The sequence below is a fragment of the Stenella coeruleoalba genome, assembly GCF_951394435.1.
Source record: "Stenella coeruleoalba genome assembly, chromosome: 16".
Lineage (NCBI taxonomy): Eukaryota > Metazoa > Chordata > Mammalia > Artiodactyla > Delphinidae > Stenella > Stenella coeruleoalba.
The window spans coordinates 53,268,538-53,291,912 of record NC_137162.1 but is presented as its reverse complement, the minus strand read 5'-3'; the positions used below and the strand labels follow the sequence as shown (position 1 = coordinate 53,291,912).

The window sequence follows — 23,375 nt, the reverse complement described above, 5'->3', positions numbered from 1 at the left end:
ATATCTTCTTTGGAGAAATGTATATTTAGAGCCTTTACCCATTTTTAGACAGAGTTGTCTTTTTATTATTGAGCTGTAAGAATTTTTATACACTCCGGGCACAAGTTCCTTATCAGATATATGATCTGTAAATATTTACTCCCACTCTTTGGATTGCCCTTTTACTTTCTTGATGGCATCCTTTGAAACACAAAAGTTTTAAATTTCAAATTTTGATGAAGTCCAAATTGTATTGATATATATTTTCTTTGTTGTTTGTGCTTTTGGTATCATATCTAAGAAACCATTGTCTAATTTAAGGTCATGAAGATTTATACCTATATCTATATTTTCAAATTTGTTAACACAGAATAGCACATGATATTCTCTTTTAATCAGTTCTTGTTTTACATTGTCTTCTTATTCCTAATGCCATATATATTATATATACTGTATACACATTCCATATATATATATAAACATATATATGACATATAACATATATATATGTTTTAACTTAATTTAAGCATGCTAGGTGGTTTCTTACTTTATTACACTTTTCAAAGAACAAATGTTTGGTTGTATTTATAATGTATATGCTTTGCATTCACTAATATTAGTTTTTTCATTAATTATTTTCTCCTGCTTTTATTTTATTGTTCTTCTTTTTATGTCTTAGATTGAGAACTTAGTTTATTCATGTTACATCTTTTTAAAAAATTTTATTTCATATTTTAAAAAATATTTATTTATTTTATTTGGCTGTGCCGGGTCTTAGTCACAGCATGCATGCAGGATCTAGTTCCCTGACCAGGGATCGAACCCGGGCCCCCTGCATTGGGAGTGCGGAGTCTTAACCACTGGACTACCAGGGAAGTCCCACATCTTTTTTTAAAAATAAAGCTTATAAAATATCTCATTATAAAATATTTAAACATATAGGTAAAATGGAAAATAATATAATAAGTACTTATGGACCCATAATGTCTTTATTAAGTGTTAACTTAGTGCCTTCTTTGTTTTTATTTAAGTACATCATATACAGTTGAGACCCATTTTAATGCCTTTCTAAAATTTCACTCCCCATCTCCTTCCCCATAAGCAAGCCTATTATAAATTCAACATGTATCATCCTTATATCTTTTCCATACTTTAATATATATTTTGTAAGCAATAGGTTGCTTAATCATTATATGAATGACATTATACTGTATGCAATCTGAATTTAACTTAATTTATTGGTTCTGCATTTTTTAAGGAGATATGTTTGTGTTGTTCAAACCTATTTATTTTTCTTGCTATAGAGTACTGCATTATAAGAACATACGATAATTTATTTATCTGTTTTCCTTGATTAGTCATTTATGTTGTTCCTGATTTTTAATATTTTGGACAATGTTTCCATGAACCTTCTTGTTCAGGTTTCTCTGGGCAACGTGTGTACTTGGAAGTGCTATTCCTTGGTAAAAATGAGTAGCATGTTCAACTTCACTAAATATTTGCCAAATATCTTCAAAGTGGTTGTATCAGTGCCTTCAGCCATCAACAATTTATAAGAATTATCATTGCTCCATATCCTTTTCAACAATCAGAATTTGTCATCACACTTTTTTATTCTTTCCAGTCTTGTAGGAGTGAAATGACTGTATTTTTTCATCATCATACACTCACAGTAAAATTAATGATGGTTTCACTGCTTGATGAAACAGTAAACCTTATTCATTTTATTGTATGACAAAATGGAAGGATGCATAAAGCATTTCTGAAGTATGATGGGTGTCTTGAGGAAAGGCACTGTGTGATTTTTTGAGTTATGTGCTGAACTAGCCTCTTTACTCATGGAATGCCATTTTTACTTGAAAGAAGACTGACAAACTATGTCTTTTTTCAGACTTGGGTATTTGCAGATGAATAAAGTGAATCTGTCACTTCAAGGAAAACAATGGATAAAATTTATTCCAGTGATAAAATTCCAGGTTTCAAGCAAAAATTAGAATTTTTGGAAAACTTGTATCAGCTACAATGAACTTATTAGATTCCCAATACATAAAGGCTTTTCTCTGAGGTTCATAGTAATATTAACAAACAGTTTTATGATATTATAAAATAAAATAGGTATTTTATTTTATAATATCATAAATTTGGAAGATCTGCTTGATTCAGTGAACCAATATTTTCCAAGGACCAATGAGGAATGTTGCAAAACCACACATGAGTAAAAGATCCATTCAAAGTGCAAAATAAACCAATGGGTTTTATTTTTTTTATTTTATTTTTTTTTTGTGGTACGCGGGCCTCGCACTGTTGTGGCCTCTCCCGTTGCGGAGCACAGGCTCCGGACGCGCAGGCTCAGCGGCCATGGCTCACAGGCCTAGCCGCTCTGCGGCATGTGGGATCTTCCCGGACCCGGGCACGAACCCGTGTCCCCTGCATCAGCAGGCGGACTCTCAACCACTGCGCCACCAGGGAAGCCCCTGGGTTTTAATTTTATTTTGCTTAAAAATCTTTAAACTTTTTATTTTGAAGTAACTTTTTTTTTAGGCCACGCCCTGTGGCATGTGAGATCTTAGTTCCTCGACCAGGGTTTGAACCCACGTTTCCTTCAGTGGAAATACGGAGTCGTAACCATTGGACCGCCAGGGAAGTCCCAAGTTGCTATTATTTTAAGTAAATATATATTAAAAATTTTCTCAGTTTTAATTTTGAATATGGTAAATATTGATAGATATAACCCACATAAACAAAAATTCTTTGAGATACTCAATATTTTTAAAGAATATAAAGGGGTCTTGAGAGCAAATTATTTGATAACAGATGCTTTAAAGGATACACTGTATGCAATGAGTTAGCTTTTCTACAATGCATCTAGACTAGTACTATCTATATTCCATTCTTGGGAGAACTGAGAAAAAAAAATGACCATTCAAATTATGTTTTATAGGGCTTATTTCTCTCACAGGACCCTAGTAGAGAAAGATTGTTCTAGACATTAATAAGTTAATACATGTAAAATATGTTGAACCATGATTAGCAGATAAGCCTTCTGTATATGTTAGCTGTTACTATTGCTTTTATTAATTGGTGCAATCGTTTGACAGTTATGTGTATTCAAGTATCTTCTCTCAGTTGGTGACTTGATTTTTAATTGTCTTTATGGCATTTTTTGTGTGTAGAAATTTTAAGCTTTAATCTGTATTCAAATATATCAACATTGTCTCTCATAGTTTATTTTTTTATGTCTCATAGAAGAAATTCTTCCTTTCCCCAAAGTAATAATGATATGCATTTATATTTTCCTCTAAGAGTTTCCAAGCGTCCAAATGTTCCTTTTCACAGACTCATAAAACCACCTTTGTCAAGGTCATTGGTGACTTCCATGTTGTTGAATCCAATGGTCAATTCTCAAGTCTTCATCCCAATGACCCATCAGTAGCCTTTGACACAGCTGACCTCCCTTTAATTCCTGAAATTCTTTCTCCACTTGGCTTCTGGGATACTGCTGTCTTTCGGTTGTTCTCCTGCCTCGCAGGCTTCTTTGTCCTCATCTCCTTGGGAGTCCTCCTCCTATCTAGGTGTTGGAGTGTGCTGGGCTTCAGTCCTTCGACCTCTCCTGTTGTCTGTCTACACTCACTCTCTACCTGCTCTCGTCCAGTTTTGTGGCTTTAAATATCTATACACTGATGCCTTCAAAAAATTATATTTTAGTTCCAGCCTCTCCTCTGAAGTCTGTTTTATTCAACTGCCTATTGGATGTCTAATAGACGTCTCAAACTTAATTTAGCCCAAACAGAAATGTTGATTTATCCAAGCAGTTTCTTTCATGTTACTCTTTTCAGTAATATGACCATCCATTCCATTGCTTAAGCTGAAAAGTTAGAGTTTTCTTGCTCTTTTTCTTTCACAACTCATATCCAAAATTTAAGCAAATATTGCTTTTTCCTTCAAAACTATGTTGAGTAAGAGTGGTGAGAGTGGGCAACCTTGTCTTGTTCCTGATCTTAGTGGAAATGCTTTCAGTTTTTCACCATTGAGGATGATGTTGGCCGTGGGTTTGTCATATATGGCCTTTATTATGTTGAGGAAAGTTCCCTCTGTGCCTACTTTCTGCAGGGTTTTTATCATAAATGGGTGTTGAATTTTGTCGAAAGCTTTCTCTGCATCTATTGAGATGATCATATGGTTTTTCTCCTTCAATTTATTAATATGGTTTATCACATTGATTGTTTTGCGTATATTGAAGAATCTTTGCATTCCTGGAATAAACCCCACTTGATCATGGGGTATGATCCTTTTAATGTGCTGTTGGATTCTGTTTGCTAGTATTTTGTTGAGGATTTTTGCATCTATGTTCATCAGTGATATTGGCCTGGAGTTTTTTTCTTTGCAACATCCTTGTCTGGTTTTGGTATCAAGGTGATGGTGGCCTCGTAGAATGTGTTTGGGAGTGTTCCTCCCTCTGCTATATTTTGGAAGAGTTTGAGAAGGATAGGTGTTAGCTCTTCTCTAAATGTTTGATAGAATTCACCTGTGAAGCCATCTGGTCCTGGGCTTTTGTTTGTTGGAAGATTTTTAATCACAGTTTCAATTTCAGTGCTTGTGATTGGTCTGTTCATATTTTCTATTTCTTCCTGATTCAGTCTTGGCATGTTGTGCATTTCTAAGAATTTGTCCATTTCTTCCAGGTTGTCCATTTTATTGTCATAGAGTTGCTTGTAATCTCTGATGATCTTTTGTATTTCTGCAGTGTCAGTTGTTACTTCTCCTTTTTCCTTTCTAATTCTATTGATTTGAGTCTTCTCCCTTTTTTTCTTGATGAGTCTGGCTAATGGTTTATCAATTTTGTTTATCTTCTCAAAGAACCAGCTTTTAGTTTTATTGATCTTTGCTATCATTTCCTTCATTTCTTTTTCATTTATTTCTGATCGGATTTTTATGATTTCTTTCCTTCTGCTAACTTTGGGGTTTTTTTGTTCTTCTTTCTCTAATTGCTTTAGGTGCAAGGTTAGGTTGTTTATTCGAGAGGTTTCCTGTTTCTTAAGGTAGGACTGTATTGCTATAAACTTCCCTCTTAGAACTGCTTTTGCTGCCTCCCATAGATTTTGGGTCGTTGTGGCTCCATTGTCATTTGTTTCTAGGTATTTTTTTGATTTCCTCTTTGATTTCTTCAGTGATCACTTCGTTATTAAGTAGTGTATTGTTTAGCCTCCATGTGTTTGTATTTTTTACAGATCTTTTCCTGTAATTGATATCTAGTCTCATAGCGTTGTGGTCGGAAAAGATATTTGAAACAATTTCAATTTTCTTAAATTTACCAAGGCTTGACTTGTGACCCAAGATATGATCTATCCTGGAGAATGTTCCATGAGCACTTGAGAAAAATGTGTATTCTGTTGTTTTTGGATGGAATGTCCTATAAATATCAATTAAGTCCACCTTGTTTAATGTATCATTTAAAGCTTGTGTTTCCTTATTTATTTTCATTTTGGATGATCTGTCCATTGGTGAAAGTGGGGTGTTAAAGTCCCCTACTATGAATGTATTACTGTCAATTTCCCCTTTTATGGCTGTTAGTATTTGCCTTATGTATTGAGGTGCTCCTATGTTGGGTGCATAAATATTTACAATTGTTATATCTTCCTCTTGGATCGATACCTTGATCATTATGTAGTGTACTTCTCTGTCTCTTCTAATAGTCTTTATTTTAAAGTCTATTTTGTCTGATATGAGAATTGCTACTCCAGCTTTCTTTTGGTTTCCATTTGCATGAAATATCTCTTTCCATCCCCTTACTTTCAGTCTGTATGTGTCTCTAGGTCTGAAGTGGGTCTCTTGTAGACAGCAAATATATGGGTCTTCTTTTTGTATCCATTCAGCCAATCTGTGTCTTTTGGTGGGAGCATTTAGTCCATTTACATTTAAGGTAATTATCGATATGTATGTTCCTATTACCATTTTCTTAATTGTTTTGGGTTCATTATTGTAGGTCTTTTCCTTCTCTTGTGTTTCTTGCCTAGAGAAGTTCCTTTAGCAGTTGTTGTAGAGCTGGTTTGGTGGTGCTGAACTCTCTCAGCTTTTGCTTGTCTGTAAAGGTTTTAATTTCTCCATCAAATCTGAATGAGATCCTTGCTGGGTAGAGTAATCTTGGTTGCAGGTTTTTCTCCTTCATCACTTTAAATATGTCCTGCCACTCCCTTCTGGCTTGCAGAGTTTCTGCTGAAAGATCAGCTGTTAACCTTATGGGGATTCCCTTGTATGTTATTTGTTGTTTTTCCCTTGCTGCTTTTAATATGTTTTCTTTGTATTTAATTTTTGACAGTTTGATTAATATGTGTCTTGGTGTATTTCTCCTTGGATTTATACTGTATGGGACTCTCTATGCTTCCTGGACTTGATTAAGTATTTCCTTTCCCATATTAGGGAAGTTTTCAACTATAATCTCTTCAAATATTTTCTCAGTCCCTTTCTTTTTCTCTTCTTCTTCTGGAACCCCTATAATTCGAATGTTGGTGCGTTTAATGTTATCCCAGAGGTCTCTGAGACTGTCCTCAGTTCTTTTCATTCTTTTTTCTTTATTTTGCTCTGCAGTAGTTATTTCCACTATTTTATCTTCCAGGTCACTTATCCGTTCTTCTGCCTCAGTTATTCTGCTATTGATCCCTTCTAGAGTATTTTTAATCTCATTTATTGTGTTGTTCATCGTTGCTTGTTTCATCTTTAGTTCTTCTAGGTCCTTGTTAAATGTTTCTTGCATTTTGTCCATTCTATTTCCAAGATTTTGGATCATTTTTACTATCATTATTCTGAATTCTTTTTCAGATAGACTGCCTATTTCCTCTTCATTTGTTAGGTCTGGTGGGTTTTTATCTTGCTCCTTCATCTGCTGTGTGTTTTTCTGTTTTCTCATTTTGCTTATCTTACTGTGTTTGGAGTCTCCTTTTTGCAGGCTGCAGGTTTGTAGTTCCCATTGTTTTTGGTGTCTGTTCCCAGTGGCTAATGTTGGTTCAGTGGGTTGTGTAGGCTTCCCGGTGGAGACGACTAGTGCCTGTGTTGTGGTGGATGAGGCTGGATCTTGTCTTTCTGGTGGGCAGGTCCACATCTGGTGGTGTGTTTTGGGGTGTCTGTGGACTTATGATTTTAGGCAGCCTCTCTGCTAATGGGTGGTGTTGTGTTCCTGTCTTGCTAGTTGCTTGGCATAGGATGTCCAGTACTGTAGCTTTCTGGTCGTTGCGTGAAGCTGGCTGCTGGTGTTGAGACGGAGCTCTCTGGGAGATTTTCACCGTTTGATATTATGTGGAGCTGGGAGGTCTCTTGTGGACCAGTGTCCTGAAGTTGGCTCTCCTACCTCAGAGACACAGCACTGACTCCTGGCTACAGCACCAAGAGCCTTTCATCCACACGGCTCAGAATAAAAGGGAGAAAAAGTAGAAAGAAAGAATGAGTAGAAGTAGAAAGAAAGAAAGAAGGGAGGGAGGGAGGGAAGGAGGGAGGGAGGGAGGGAGGAAGGAAGGAAGGAAGGAGGGAAGGAAGGAAAAAAGAAAGAAAGAAAGAAGATAAAGTAAAATAAAGTAAGATAAAATATAATAAAGTTATTAAAATAAAAAAATAATTATTGAGGAAAAGAAAAACGGACGGATAGAACCCTAGGACAAATGGTGGAAGCAAAGCTATACAGACAAAATCTCACACAGAAGCATACACATACACACTCACAAAAAGAGGAAAAGGGGAAAAAATCATAAATCTTGCTCTCAAAGTCCACCTCCTCAATTTGGGATGATTCGTTGTCTATTCATGTATTCCACAGATGCAGGTACATCAGGTTGATTGTGGAGCTTTAATCCGCTGCTTCTGAGGCTGCTGGGAGAGATTTCCCTTTCTCTTCTTTGTTCGCACTGCTCCCAGGGCCTCAGCTTTGGATTTGGCCCCGCCTCTGCGTGTAGGTCGCCGGAGGGCGTCTGTTCTTCGCTCAGACAGGACGAGGTTAAAGGAGCCGCTGATTCAGGGGCTTCGGCTCACTCAGGCCGGCGGGGAGGGAGGGGCACGGAGGCCGTCGTGACGTCGCACCAGCCTGAGGCGCGCCGTGCGTTCTCCCATTCTCCCAAGTTGTCCCTGGATCCCGGGACCCTGGCAGTGGCGGGCTGCACAGGCTCCCTGGAAAGGGGGTGTTGATAGTGACCTGTGCTCACACTCAGGCTTCTTGGTGGCGGCAGCAGCAGCCTTAGCGTCTCATGCCCGTCTCTGGGGTCCGCGCTTTTAGCCGCGGCTCGCGCCCGTCTCTGGAGCTCCGTGAAGCAGCGTTCTTAATCCCCTCTCCTCGCGCACCAGGAAACAAAGAGGGAAGAAAAAGCCTCTTGCCTCTTCGGCAGGTCCAGACTTTTCCCCGGACTCCCTCCCAGCTAGCCGTGGTGCACTAACCCCCTGCAGGCTGTGTTCACGCCGCCAACCCGAGTCCTCTCCCTGCGCTCGGACCGAAGCCCGAGCCTCAGCTCGCAGCCCCTCCCGCCCCGGCGGGTGAGTAGACAAGCCTCTCGGGCTGGTGAGTGCCGGTAGGCCCTGATCCTCTGTGCGGGAATCTCCCCGCTTTGCCCTCCGCACCCGTTGCTGCGCTCTCCTCCGCGGCTTCGAAGCTCCCCCCTCCGCCTCCCGCAGTCTCCGCCCGCGAAGGGGCTTCCTAGTGTGTGGACACTTTTCCTCCTTCACAGCTCCCTCCCGCTGGTGCAGGACCCGTCCCTATTCTTTTGTCTCTGTTTTTTCCTTTTTTCTTTTGCCCTACCCAGGTACGTGGGGAGTGTCTTGCCTTTTGGGAGGTCTGAGGTCTTCTGCCAGTGTTCAGTAGGAGTTGTTCCACGTGTAGATGTATTTCTGGTGTATCTGTGGGGAGGAAGGTGATCTCCGCGTCTTACTCTTCCGCCATCTTCCCGGAAGCCCTCTAGGAGATATTTTCTTGATGGCTATTTTACTCCATTGATTTCTAAGTTTTGTATTATTATTTGAGGATGCGGTCTATAAAATTTTCTCATAATTGCAAGATCAGAAGAAGAAAAGTATATTGTCAATGTTTAAGGAGTAAAGTTCTGTAGTTCTTAAGTAAAATTTGTTGACTATATTATTCAAATCCTCTATATTATTAATTTTAAAAATCTATTTGGTCTACCAGCCTCGTAAATAAATATAGCGAAACTCTCCACCATGAGTATATATACATTTTGAAATTCTCATTGTGTTGTTAGGAGTTTTTGTTTTATGCAGTTGTCTGCTATGTTGTTTGTTGTATAAAGTTTTATAACTGTTATGTCTTCTTTGTGGGTTGCCTCTTTTATAATTACGTAATCTACTTTTTTGTCTTGTCTAACACATTTGTCCTTGAATTTACTTTGTCTGACATTGCCACTTCTGCTTTCTTTTTGCTTGCCTTTGTATGGTCTCTTGTTAACTAGATCTTTATTTTTAAACTTTGTCTTTTTTACATGTGTGTTTTATTTAAATAGTACAGAATTGGATTTTACTTTTTTTTCTCCATCAAGAGAAGGAAGGATTTATTATTATTATTATTGTTTTTCCATGATGGAGAAAACTTGGGAATACTTTATCTAACCTAAATTCAAAAATATAACTGGCGGGGCTTCCCTGGTGGCGCAGTGGTTGAGAGTCCGCCTGCCGATGCAGGGGACACGGGTTCGTGCCCCAGTCCGGGAAGATCAGAGCGGCTAGGCCCATGAGCCATGGCCGCTGAGCCTGCGTGTCCGGAGCCTGTGCTCCACAACGGGAGAGGCCACAACAGTGAGAGGCCCGCATACAGCAAAAAAAAAAAAAAAAAAAAAAAAAAAAAAAAAAATATATATATATATATATATATATATATATATATATATATATATATATATATATATAACTGGCAGCATTTTCTATGGACAGCTCTCATGTGAAACACCCTTATGCCCAGAATTACAGGGTTAGAATGTTCACCAGTAGAGATTTAATTTAGTGACCATTCTAGTGGAATTTTAATTTAGTAAAAGAAGAGAAAATTGACACTGAAGCTATAATGAAATATGCCTTGTTAGAAGTAGGGTCAAAAAGTGATGACTTAATTAATGACATGAAATAGTGTGTTTTTACTTTTTTCCTTTCTTTTTTTTTTTTTGAATTTTATTTTTTTTATACAGCAGGTTCTTATCAGTTATTTATTTTTTACTTATTAGTGTATATATGTCAATCCCAATCTCCCAATTCATCCCACTACCCCCAAGGAAGGATTTATTATTATTTGCAGCCAGTAAGGAGAACATCTAGGGTTTTCCCAAAGCAGTGTTTATCTTTTACTTTTTATTTACATCTGACAGTCTCAGATCTTTAATAGGGAAATTAATTCTCTTCCCATTTTTGTGTTAATTAATATACTTAGGGTTTAGGGATTCTGTGTTATTTTTCATTTGTTATCTGTATCATTTAGGGATGTGCTTGGCCATAAGTAACAGAATGCACGATTAATAGTTGCCTAATTAAATAAATCTTTCATATTTATTTATATTACCACATTTCATTGAATAACTACAGAACTTTATTCCTTGGAGTTCCTTATTTTTCTCAAATGATAAGAATTCTGGAGGTGTACTGCAATGGATAGATTAGTTTAGCTGCTCAGCAAGATCATCGAGGCCCCGTCTCCTGCAGTCCTTCTGCTTACTCATCCTTAGTATGTGGCTTTTCTCCTTATGGCTGCAAAAGTCCTCCAGCAGCTCCTGGCATCACTTCTTCATTCCACGCAGGAAGAAGGAGGTGAGGTAAACGAGTAAAGAGTGAAGGGGCTTCTCCTAAGAAGTGTTCACCTTTTTTTTTTTTAATGTTTTTTTTTATTGTGGTAAAAGTCACATAATATAAAACATACTATTTTAACCATATTTAACTGTACAGTTCGGTGGCACTAAGTACATTCACGTTGTTATGCAACTGTCACCATCATCCATCTCCTGAATTTTTCACCTTCCTAAACTGAAACTCTGTCCCCTTTAAACACTAACTCCCCACTCCTCCTACCCGCCCCCTCCACCGGCCTCTGGCATCTACCAATGTACCTTCTGACTCTACGAATTTGACTATTCTAGGTCCCTTGTATGAGTGGAATCAAACAGTATTTGTCAGCAACCTTAAGAAGTCTTCACCTTTTGTTTCGAGAATGAGTCCCCGTCACTGGGACTTCTGCCTGCATCTCCTTTGTCAAGAACGGGGATGCCTGGTCACTCCTAGATCGATTACTTGCCAAGGAGAATAAATTTACATGATGGGTTTAGACTAATTTTATTTGTCCTTTGAGGCTGGGGTAGACACCTGCCTCTCCTGAAACCAAGGGATCTCTGTTACTCCCCAAAACAAACTGGGGTTTTTAGTAAGGCAGGAAGGTGGCTGGAGTGGGTGAAGAGGAAGTAACTGACGGTGCCTGCTATAATAAGTACACATTTTCTGTTGTTTTCTCTTTTCCCTTTAAGTATTTTTGCAGGATTGGTAAGCCTCTTATTTACTTTTGCCCACTATTAATTTGGAAGTTCTACAATTCTAGTAGTGGTTGCTTCCCTGCTTCTATCAGTCATAATTAAACTTATATTCCTCTATTACTATATTGCTTTAACATACTAAAAATATACCAATGCCGGGGGAATTAATGCTGCCTTCTGCAATAGGTAAATGCTGGAATTCCAGTGGGTTAACGTAATGAAGGTTTATTTCTGATTAGGTCACAGTTTGATGTGGATTAGGTAGCAGCAGTCTGCCTGGCTTGCTTTCGAACACTGACTCATGGATCAGGCTGTTTTTTGCTCCACCATCTTGGAGTCGTTTATTTCCCACTGAAGGGATGGGAGAGAGAATGTGGAAAAGGCACTCCGATTGCAACCAGCCTCAGCCTGAAAGTGGCACAAATCACTTCCCCTGACGCTCCACAGACTAGAATTCAGTCACGTGGCCCCATGGAATTGAAGGGAACCTGAGAAAAGTGGTCATCTGGTGGGCTCGGGGAGTGGAGCTGGGGTGCTGGACATAGCGTGGTCACTGTCACAAACTGTCATTCTGGTTACTCACTTGTTTTGTTCTTCTCTGCATAAATACGCTCACCACCTCCTTAAGGGGATGCCCGCAAGTCTCACCCGGTCACTGCATCAACCCGAAGTTCACAGTCTACACGTGTTCTGCGTTAGGCACTCTAAGGTCCTGATATGGCTAAAAAGACATGTCATCCTAACACGGCCCACCTTTAAGACACGATGTACAGTGGGGGAGCAGGGTCAGAATATCCGCTATGGAAAAGGGGGGAGTGTGAGCCCCACTCAGTCACTAGTCTATAGCATCCTGCAATCCTCCAGGTCAGGCTCTGCGAGGTCCCCCTGCCCTGGCAGTGAAGGGATGGCCTTGAATGGATGCTGTCTGTGCCCTGGAGGCTCCTCTTGTTCATTATGCCCCTTGGCCACATCCAGAGTGAGTGTTGAGGGTCGCATCCTCCTTGGACCAGTATAGCCTTTGAAACCTGCCCCCTGGTCATCGAGGCTGGGTGCCCAATGGTTGTTTAAGTCTTGAACAATCAGAGGCTTTTTTAGTCCAGACTCAGAGACTTGGGAAGCTTCTGATCTGTTTGCTTCCATGTGCCGGGAGCAACAGCGAAGATTCTTCTCTAGACGTATTTCGCAAATTGCCTGTTTTTCTTTGCCTCTTCACCCTGATGCCTCTACCTTTCAACTGAAGGTCATCTACGTTAGGCTCTTCGAAAAATAAGTGTGAGAGATTGCAGTCTGAGAGTGCTTGTGAGGGGCAGAGACAGGGTTGGGAGAAAATCACACAAGGCTGTTGTTCAGGAAATGCCTGTGAGAGAAAAAGGAGCAGGCTGGGAGAGCCGTGGCATGGCACTGCGGGCGTGACCTTGAGTGAAGGAGAGGGGGACGGCAGGTTGGCTGGAGGTGTTCCAGGTAACCACGCAGTCCAGGGAAGGTTTGTCAAGGCCTCTGGGGAGTTGCCCATCAGTGGAGTCCCATGTCTCCCAGGAACCAGCCTGCCATGCTCAGTCAAATGCTGGGAGCCTCCTCTGGAAGCATGGCCTTGGGCAAACACAAGGGCATAGGAGCTGAAGTGCACAGTCACTTATGCTCCCTGTTGTGGGATGTCCATGGAGCACATTCTCATGACCATCACAGAGATCTGTGTCCTAGGGCCCTTTATTCACCTTAAAAGTTTTACTGGGCCACTCATGCAAAACCTTTAAAAATCCCATCTCTTGCAGTTTGGGCCCTAGAAAGAGATGGCTTTTCCAAACCTACAAAGTCCCGGATTTCTATATTCTCTTTATTCTCTTTCATTTCTACTTGCAAAATGCTCAATTCTTCCTTGAACTTAACATCTTGCCAAACACAGCTCCTAGCAACCAACCCACTACCAAAGTTCTATTTTCCAGTATCTTCCCTTAGCGGGGGGACAGGTTCAGAAGGCAGGAGGGTCTGCCTTTTAAGTGATAGTGTCTGATAACTTTACCAGGTGCTTTGCTCCTGCATCACGTGGATCTCCAGCCATTCAGCCTCTAAACGTCACTGGTAAGGCAGTGACACTTAGTTGATATTCCTGATTCAGCCAGTACGCCACTTTAGATTTCCATTTTAGTCATGGTTATCAATGGAATCTGTTAGAACAGGCAAACTGAAAAATCTCAGTGACTTAATCCAACACAGGTTTATTTCTTGCTCAGGTTACAGGCTGATGTGGGTCAGGGAGACTCAGGGGCCAGCTGCTTCATCTTGCAATGACACCATCTCCAATTCCTTATTTCCAGCCAATGGACAGGAGAGATAGAGATAGAGATAGAGACAGAGATAGAGATAGAGATAGAGATAGAGATAGATAGATAGAGAGATAGAGGGAGGGAGGGAGGGAGGGAGGGAGAGAGAAAGAGAGAGAGAGAGAGAGAGAGAGAGAGAGAGAGAGAGAGAAAGAGAAGACTCCCGGGCTCCTAACTGCCTTGGCTTGGGAGTGACACAAGTCTTCCTTCAGCGAGTGCTGTCACCTGATGTCTTCTGTGCTGAAGATTTCAGGGTCTCTGGGCTTCGGACACCAGTTCCAGCTTTGAACACCTGCTCCAGCAGACTGACTTGGCTGACATATTGCTCCCTAGAGGGAGTGGGAGAGGGAGATGGCTGTGGACCTGCACTCAGGTCAATGTCTCTCTGGCATCCTCTTTGCAGATGACCACGTTTTGTAGGGTGGCGTGGTGGTTGTGCACCCCTGGCCAGCCCAGGTCATTCCTGACTCAGTACAACTCAGACCTGTTTCTCCTTCCTTCCTTGTTCTTCCTGTGTTGTGAGGCAGCGAGTGACAAGCACATCCAGTGGCTCCTGGGGGCAGATGGCGAAGTCTGGGTCTGGGTCATGGGAGAAGGTCCTGGAGACAAGCCCTACGAAGAGATCTCTGAGGAGCTGATTGCAGAGAGGGCGCGGCTGCAGGCACAGAGGGAGGCGGAGGAGCTCTGGTGAGAGGTGCCAATGGGTACTGGGGCGGGTCCTGAACACGGAGGCTTGGGGTGGGTTCACATTAAGGACAATAGGTTACGGGTGGGAGGGAGGGGGCGCCAGGCAGCTGGCTGGCTGTTTGGAGCTCTGCTAAGATTAGGGGACCCAAGCACTAGTCTTACATCAGGTAGACCTTTTGGGTTCAAATCCTGGCTCCACTAATTCGTGGTGAGCTGATCCAGGGCCTCAGTTTTCACATCTGTGGTTTGGGCATCACAACACCTTTTCTATATGGATGTAGTTGGATTTACTGAGATAATGCGTATGATATCCTTTTGCTTCTTTCCTCACCGAGTTGTCCCAAGGACAGCAGAGCAATTTGAATTCACTTTTAAAATCTGCTTGTTCCTCGTCATGTTACCTCCCTTTCTCACACAAGATGGACAGTTGAGCCCCTACTGATACTGGGGGGTCAGACTTCTTTCATAAACCACATTTGACATATTTTTTGCCAGACTTGGAAATTTGTATGAAGTTGACTCCAACATTTTTCCCCCAGTTTTTAATGACAGTGTTTTAATCATAAAATTGTAACGTGTAAACAACATTGAAAACTGTAAAGAATCAATTAAATAACAACTCAGTACCCACCACCTAAGATAACCATGGTGAGCATTTGGGCAATACATGCTTTGCAAGCTGCTTTATTCACACCTTCATAAATTGATTAACATAGATCCACAGTGTTATTTAAGATTACTGTATAGTATCCCATTACGTGAGAAACCCAATTTATTGGTCTTGTTGAGGGACATTTGGGTTGTTTGCCACTTTTTATGTTATAAAAACCCTCTGATGAGCTTTTCCCTACACCTTTGTAAACTTGAGTGAGAAATGGGGTTTCTGAGGTTTTATCTTCTGGCTTCCAGAGCAATTCTGGTGATTTATACTCCCCACCTTTGCTAACACTGAGTTTTGTGAACCTCAGATATTTGCCGTTCTGATAGACCAAGAATGATTGCGCATGGTTTTTATTTGAAGCTCTGTTGGCATGTGGTCCTTCAGTTTCCCATACCTCCTGATACCTGCTGGTGTTCTCTTGGAAGGAGACAGAAGGAGGCAGAGATCACCAAGAAGTTCCGGGATGCTCTGGCCAATGAGAAAGCCCGGATCCTGGTGGAGAAGTGGAAAGTGGAGACGGAGGACCGCAAGGCTGCCAAAATCCTGGAGGAGCGCATCCATGAAGAATTCAAGGTGGGCCAGTGCCTGGGCATCTGTGTGAGGCCACCTGTTCTAGCCCCCAGGCCCCTGGGGTTGATCCCTGGTTTCGACCGGTCCTTGGCTAATGAGTGCTTTATGAGAACAAAAATCTGGCATGTCTGAGCAGGAAGGAACTTGACACACCATTTGGGCCAATCCGCTTCCCCTTGAACAGATGAGGAAATCAGGGTCAGACAGGGGAAGAGACTTGCGAAGGCTGTGTGTACTGGTGGTTGGGGACAGAGCCAGGATCAGAACTCATCCCTCTGCATCCCAACCCAAGGGTCCTGAAACAAGGCCTGAAAAGAGCTGAGTTTGTGGTCAGACCAGCCTGGGATCCAGTTCCAACTCTATTGCTTACTGCTGTGTGACCTTAGGAAGCTTAGGAAGCTTAGGAAGCAAAAGGGTGTGGCTGCTGAACTTCTCTGAGTCTTCACTTTCTTGTCTGTAATATTAGGGTAGTAACAACACCCTACCTGAGATTTTTGGAGGATTCGAGGAGATGAAAAATGTATATTTTTTGCCCACGTTAGGAGATTGTTTGTAACCTTGCATATCTACTCATTCTGAGAGAGTTTGGAGCTGTTAAAGGAGCTTTACTGTCCTCTGGCAAGAAGCTTAGGTTTCCCGAAAAAGAAAAAAATTTTTTCCTGGTTCCTATTTTGAGATTTTTTTTTTTCCTACAGGAATAATACATTTTGGGGGGATAGGAAGCTCAGAAAATACTATAAACAAAAAGAAAAAAATGATAATCATGCTGAATCTCAACAATTGTATTATTTTGTGAATTGTATATTAATGGCATTTGCTCATTTTTGAATTTTTAAAAACTTTTCCCCCCATAATGATTAGATAATGGGGACATTGACCCCTTAATATCATTTCTATTGCAAATATTTTTTCTCAGTGTTGTTGTTGCTATTTTCTTAATTTTGGTTATAGTGGTTTGGGATGTACAGAAAGTTAAAATTTTTATTAGCCAACTATATCGATCATTTTCTTTATTATTTGTTTTATGCATAGAAAGATCTGTGCCATCACAAGCTTATAAAAATACTAATCTACATTGTTTAATATATCTTTCCTTATTTCATTTCTTTGCACTTAATTTTTCTTCACTCTGGAGTGTGGTATGATGTATGGCTCTCACTTTATTTTCTTCCAAATGGCTAGCCCGTTATCCTAACATCATTTACTGTGTAAACCATCCTCTCTCCTCTCACTGGATTTGCTGCCTCGATTCTTACTTACTTTGGGATCTTTTCGTGGATTTTTCTTCCTTGACTGATTATTCCTGAGCCAGATTTAATTGTTTAATTATATGCAGCTTTAACATAAATTTTACCATCTATTAAAGTCAGAGTCTATCATTACTCTTCATTTCTAAAATGTCCTTGGCTAATCTCATCCATTTTTTCCTGTTAGAGATACTTTTGAAATATTTTCTCACTATCCCCCTCCCCCCAACATCAAAAAAGCAACGTGGTGGTTTTTATTGGAATTGCATCAATGCTATTGCTGTATTTGTGGAGGATGAACATTTTTATAATATGAACAAGTAAATCTTCTTGTTCAGGAATGTGGTATGTTCTTCCTTTTATTCAAAGCTTCTTTTTTGTCTTTGATATAGGTTTTTTTTTAAACACCTGTTAATGCACTGGCCACCAATCCCAAACATTCTCAATGACATACGTACCTGTGGGCTTCTAATTTTTGGACTTTGGTAAAATTTATTGTTTTATTTAGGTGCCCTACATTTCTTTCCTAATTAAATTTTAGGCTTAATATTTTTTATTGCTATTGTGCTCATTATTTTTAAACTTATTGCAATTGCTATTATATATTTATATATTGTTACTGGTCTCCTTAGTTAACTTTCCTATGAGTTGCATTTTTTTCTAGGAGATTCTTTTGAGTGTTTGTTTTTTTTTGGCTGTACCATATGGCTTGTGGGATTTTAGTTCCCCGACCAGGGATTGAACCCGGGCCCTCAGCAGTGAGAGCACGGAGTCCTAACCACTGGACCATCAGGGAATTCCCATCTTTTGAGTTTTTAAGTGAAGCAATATTTACTCTAAAACACTTTATTTAAAAAAAAAATTCAAACTTGAAGAAAAGTGGAAAGAAAAATAAAATGAATACTCATATATTATCCACTTAAATTTACCAATTATTAATATTTTGCCACATTTTCACTCTCTTTCCTTCTCTCTCCATGCATGCAGGCACACACACACACATACAGATACATGTATGCACTTTTTGGTTGCTGTCATTTTGCTGAACAATTTGAGAGAAAGTGGCAGACATAGTAACTCTAACCCAACGGTTAGCAAACTATTTTCTGTAAAGGACCAGATAATCAATATTTTGGGCTTTTTGGGTCTGCCTCTGTCACAACTACTCCCCCAGACCATCGTAGCACAAAAGCAGCCACAGACAATATGTAAACAAAAGGGTGTGGCTGTGGTCCAGTGAGACTTTCAATAATGCATGTCAGCCAGGTTTGGCCTGGGAGCCTCAGTTTGCTGCCTCCTGATCAAACCCTTCAGCAAGGATCTTCCATGAAAAAGGACATGTCCTGTCATAGCCACAATAATCATTATCACACTGATTGAAATTAACAATATGATTCCATAATAGTAACTCAGATCTAAGCCACAGTGGAGAGGTATTTAGGTTGTATTGTTGGATTTTGCATATGATTATTTAAATCTGCTGGGGAAGAAAAACAATACTTTTTATATGTCTCCAACAGCGAAAGTCACCTGTTCCAATCTCTGGACTCCCTCCTCCCTAGAGGTGAGCTGAGTCCCAGATGCTGGGAGGGTAGCTCAGTGGAGCTGGGGTCTTGGGGCTCAGTTCCCAGCAGAGATTTTCTGGTTGATGTTCTTCTTGAGGACCTCAGTGATCGACGGATATAAATTGTGGGCTGGCTGTGTGTCGGGGTTCATGGAAGGATCATAAAGCTCTGTGGCCAGGCATCGGGTTCACTGAGGGACCCAAATGCAGGCTTTGGTGTTATTTCCAAAGAAGGTTGTTGTTATTATGTGTTTGTTTGGGTTTTAAAAATTAATTTTCTAAGTGTGGATGTGTTTAATATACATAATAACCCTGACGGATATGTCTACATTTTGAGGAGCCTCAGAAGTGCAGGTAGCATCTCTGAGGCCCTGGAGGGGCTCATTAAGGAACATCAGATCAGACTCTGGCATTGGACAGTCCATGTTGATGAGCTGGGATATTTTCTGTCAGAGCTGTCTGTAAATGAACTACCCGTGTATTGTGACGAGCTCTTCATCACAGGAAATGGTTACGTGTAGGCTGAAAGTATCTGAAAAGGTTTCTGTGGTGGATTAAATATGCCTCTCGGTAAGTTTTTGGCCTCACCTCCCTTTGAGAAGTGGAGTCTGCTTCCCATGCTCTGAGTCTCCGCCGGCCTTGTGGCGAGCTTTGGTCTGTAGGATGCAGTGGAAGTGACTCTGGGTGACTTCTGAGGACGGGCTGTAAGAGATTTGTAGCTTCTACCTTTGCCCCTCTGGCAATGCTCACTTTTGGAAGCTGCCTCATGAGAAGCCCTCCTTGCCCTAGACTGCCAAGTTGCAAGGACACCCAGGCTAGAGCCAAACAGAGGCTACGTGGAGGAACACCGAGGCACCAGGCACGTGAGTGAAGCCTTCATGGTTGTTCCAGTCAATGACCTCAACCAAGTGATTGACCTTGGCTGACACAATGTAGGGCTGAAGGGCCACCCAGCCAAGCCCCACCCGAATTAATAGTCCACAGAATCACAAGCACATATAACGGTTGTGTTTTAAGCCACTGAATTTGCTGATAGCTTGTTGTTACTTAGCAATAGATAACTGCAACAGCTTTGCCAAAGGGATTTATGCATCGGGCTAGAAATTGGTTTAGATAGTTTTTATGTGTCTTTCAACACCAAGATTCTAACATAATGTGAGTCTTGCATGCAGCAATGCAGCGATAACATTCATCTAATTTAATACTTTTTTCCCCCCTGAGAACCTAAGTGCAGGTTGTTTGGGGGAAGGTGGTGGTGGTAGTAATAAACTCCCTGCTCTCAAAAAGCTTACAGGGCGCCAGGGGAGAGGCAACTCTATGAGCAGCCCTCAGCCCTAACCACGCCCAGGGGACCATAGAGGGCGAAGGTCTCTCCAGGAGTCTTGCACGAGCAAAGATGGGAAATGGAAAGGAGATCTGTGGAACGATGAATGGTCCGCTGGGGGCAGAGAAAAAAGCACACAATGGGTGGAGCCAGATGTAAACGTGGAAAGGGAGGCTGTGGAGTCCTTGGATGCTACGCTAAGGAGGTGGACTGTTTTCTGTGGGCAAAGCAGACCTGCGAGGATACAGAGGGCCATGGTTGGGTCAAGTTTTATGAGGATAACTGGTGGGGATGGTGTGATTCAAGTGATGAAAGTTTGCAGGGAGAGAGAGGCCAATTAGGAGATCTTTGCAGTGGTCAAAGTGGGAAATAAGGGTCTGGACAGAGTCTGTGACTATGGAGAGATAGAAGGGGATGGGCAGAGAGAAACGGAGGTCGTGAAATCAACAAGGCTTGGCATCAATTAGATGTCGGGATGAGGGAAAGCAGAGAGCAAAGTGTCTGAGCCCCAGGCTGAGGGATGGGTACAGGGCACCACCCTCTAACCGTGGGGACCTGGGAAGGAGGTGCAGACTTGGAGGAGAGAGAATGTGCTTGGAATGGCTGTGCTGAGGGGGTTTTTTGTTGTTGTTTGTTTGTTTTATTTTATTTTTTTACCACCCAGAAGGGGGAGAGGGGTGGGGGCTAGAGGAGAGGAGAGAACCTGGATGAGAAGCCTGGTGGTGGAGGGAGGTTGGCTGGGCTCACTTTGGGCAGCCTGTGCTGAGGATGTAGACGTGTTCTGCGAATTCTCCTGGTCATAGGAAATTCCTTTTAGAAAATGGGGGAAAGCAATCTCAGAACCTTGTGTAGGGTTAAAGAGGGAACTTCAAAATAGGAGATACAGACAGCTAAAAACATGTTTAAAAACCATTCTGTTGTGGCTGGTACCATTTGAATGAGATTTACATAGAAGTTTTTTTTTTTTAGAAAAAAGGAGATCATGAGGCCAGATAAAATTTGCATTTTTTCCCCTGCTTTCTTAACCCATAAGACTGATTTTGAATGCTTCTCCCTCTGCTTCCGACCACAGAACATGGGTTAAGGATCCCGCTCTCTCCCTGTCCCTCAGGGCCTGTGACCTCCTTTCTCCACCTCCAAGTCTCCTGCCCCCTTCCGCCTCCTCCCAGTTTCCCTGATGAGGAAGACAGCGTACAGCTAAGTTGTCCTTTCATTTTTCTCTGTTTTCTATTCAAGGCCACTCTCTTTTTGTTTTTTCTCCTTTAAGGCTGGAGTTCATTTTGGCCACCTCGTGACATCCTCCACAACTAGAGAAACTATCGCTGCCTTATTCCCAATCAGGTTATAACCGGTGGGAAAACCTTCCAATTTCCATTTTCTCTCGAAAATTGTAGGCTTTATCTGAGTTTCTCTTGGACAAGGCTGGCATCAACCAGACAGCGTGGTGTGGTTTACCCTTTCCCCATCACGGATCGTCACAAACCCTCTCTTCATCAATTCGTTAATTCACTCACTCTTTCGGTCAGTGTTGTGGAGCACCCAGTATCTGCTAGGCCCTGTGCTGGGAACTGGCGATGGAGGAGTAAACGACACAGGCCTGGCCCTGTCCTTTGGGAGTACATCATCCCACAAGGCACAATGGTATCATTGGGGCCAGGCTAAAAACGAAAACGACTCTACCTTCCAGAAAAAGCATCTGTCTCCGTGACATTTTCCATTGGGGTGAGACGGGCCAGGCCTCTGTGGGCTCCTGCGGTGTGCTGTTACTGATGGGTTATCAGGAGAAGGGGGATTGAATAAGCTGGACAGCTCAGAGGGCTTTGGGCTTGCCAGAAAAAAGCAATCGACTCCTAAGGTGGAAGGCGGGTGTTTTTGCCTATCTGCCTTTTGGCTGCATTGGCCTTTGGCTGCCAAGCCTAAGAAAGATGGCCTTTTCTTCAGTCATCACAGGTGCGCCAAATGACTCTGAAAGCAGCAACAGTGAAAGTTTTCAGGCAGTTTTAGCTGTGAAGGTTGAGCATTTTAGCAAAACCAGGGCGAGAATATGTAGGACTCTTTATTTGTAATTGAAAGCGTTTGCTTTTGTCGACGCATCTCTGTGAAGAGCTTGCCTTTGTCACGGTAACGTACCAGCTGCTTTCCTTTGAGATGGAGGTTGGTGCAGGTTTCTGGCTCTTAGGTGTTGTCTCAATCTCAGGAGGAAAGGATTGAGTGAACAGTGGCACTGCCATCCGTCTATCTATCTGTCTATTTATTTATTTATTGGGAGTAATTTTTCCCATCTTTATTGAGGTGTAATTGACGAATCAAAATTGTATGTGTTTAAAGTGTACAATGTGATGTTTTGATATACAGGTACCTTGTGAAATGATTACCCAATCAAGCTAATTAACATATCCATCACTTCACCTAGTTACACTTTGTGTGTGTGATGAGAACACTTAAGATTTACCCTGAGACAATTTCAAATATACAATACAGTGTTAATTATAGTCCTCATGCTGTACATTAGATGTCCAGAATTTATTCATGCTGCATAACTGAAACTTTGTGCCTTTTCATCAAACACAGCTTAAGTATCTATAGACAGAAGAATATATAAAAGAAGTAGTATATATGTATATACGGTGGAATATTATTCAGTCTTAAAAGAGAAGGAAATCCTGCCAGTTGTGACAACACGGATGAACTTGGAGAACATTATGCTAAGTGAAATAAGCTAGACACAGAAAGCCAGATGTTGCATGAGCTCGCTTAAATGTGGAGTCTAACAAAGTCGAACTCGTAGAAGCAGAGAGTAGAATGGAGGTTGCCGGGTTGGGGTCGGGGCAGTGGGCACTGCCATTGACCTTGCTGCTTCATGTCAGCACAGCTGGTTGGAGTAGGAACACCGCATTTAATTTGAGGTGGTTGGTCAGATGCTATTTATCTACGGTACGCCAGTCATGACCCTTCAGGGTCCTAAATTGTGTCCGCTTAAATACATATGTTGAAGTCCCAACCTCCAGTATTTTAGAATGTAACTATATTTGGAGCTAAGGTCTTTAAAGAGGAAATTAAGTTCAAATGAGGTCTTTAGGGTGGGCCCTAATTCCCTATGATTGGTATCCTTAAAAGAAGAGGAAATTTGGACACAGGCATGTATGAACACAGAGGAAAGACCATGTGAAGACACAGGGAGGAGATGGCCATCTATAAGTACTTTGTTATACACCCCTGATCCTTACAAGGGAGTAGGACTAGGGGGTTGAAGCCCCTCTGGCTCTGACGTGCCTTGACTGCCTGGATTTTCCCTGAAATCCACGCCTGTCTGGAAGACTCCTGGGGGCACATGATGGATCTATAGTCCCCGGGTGGAAGCTGTCTTGGTTGGTGCCCTGTGTATTGCGTGATGTGGTGACCACAGTCAGGTTGGGGATTCCCGGGGGAGGAATAGAAACCTACTGTATAAACTGTGAAGTGCCGTGCCAGTGTGGTGCTTCATTTTTGTGCTTCTGAGATGCTAGTGACTGATGAAGGTGAAATACAGC

The 23,375-nt window shown here is 41.6% G+C and overlaps 1 protein-coding gene across 3 annotated transcripts in view; it reads left to right on the top strand.

Annotated features, from left to right (window-relative positions):
- Nucleotides 1-23,375, top strand: part of SH2D4B (SH2 domain containing 4B) — an 83,700-nt gene that overhangs the window by 13,096 nt on the left and 47,229 nt on the right. For all 3 annotated transcript variants that reach the window (XM_079900951.1, XM_079900950.1, XM_079900949.1), the window contains exons 2-3: nt 14,320-14,479; nt 15,566-15,713. In XM_079900951.1, the coding sequence (XP_079757077.1) occupies nt 14,320-14,479; nt 15,566-15,713 (308 nt within the window). The remainder of the gene's footprint in view (nt 1-14,319; nt 14,480-15,565; nt 15,714-23,375) is intronic.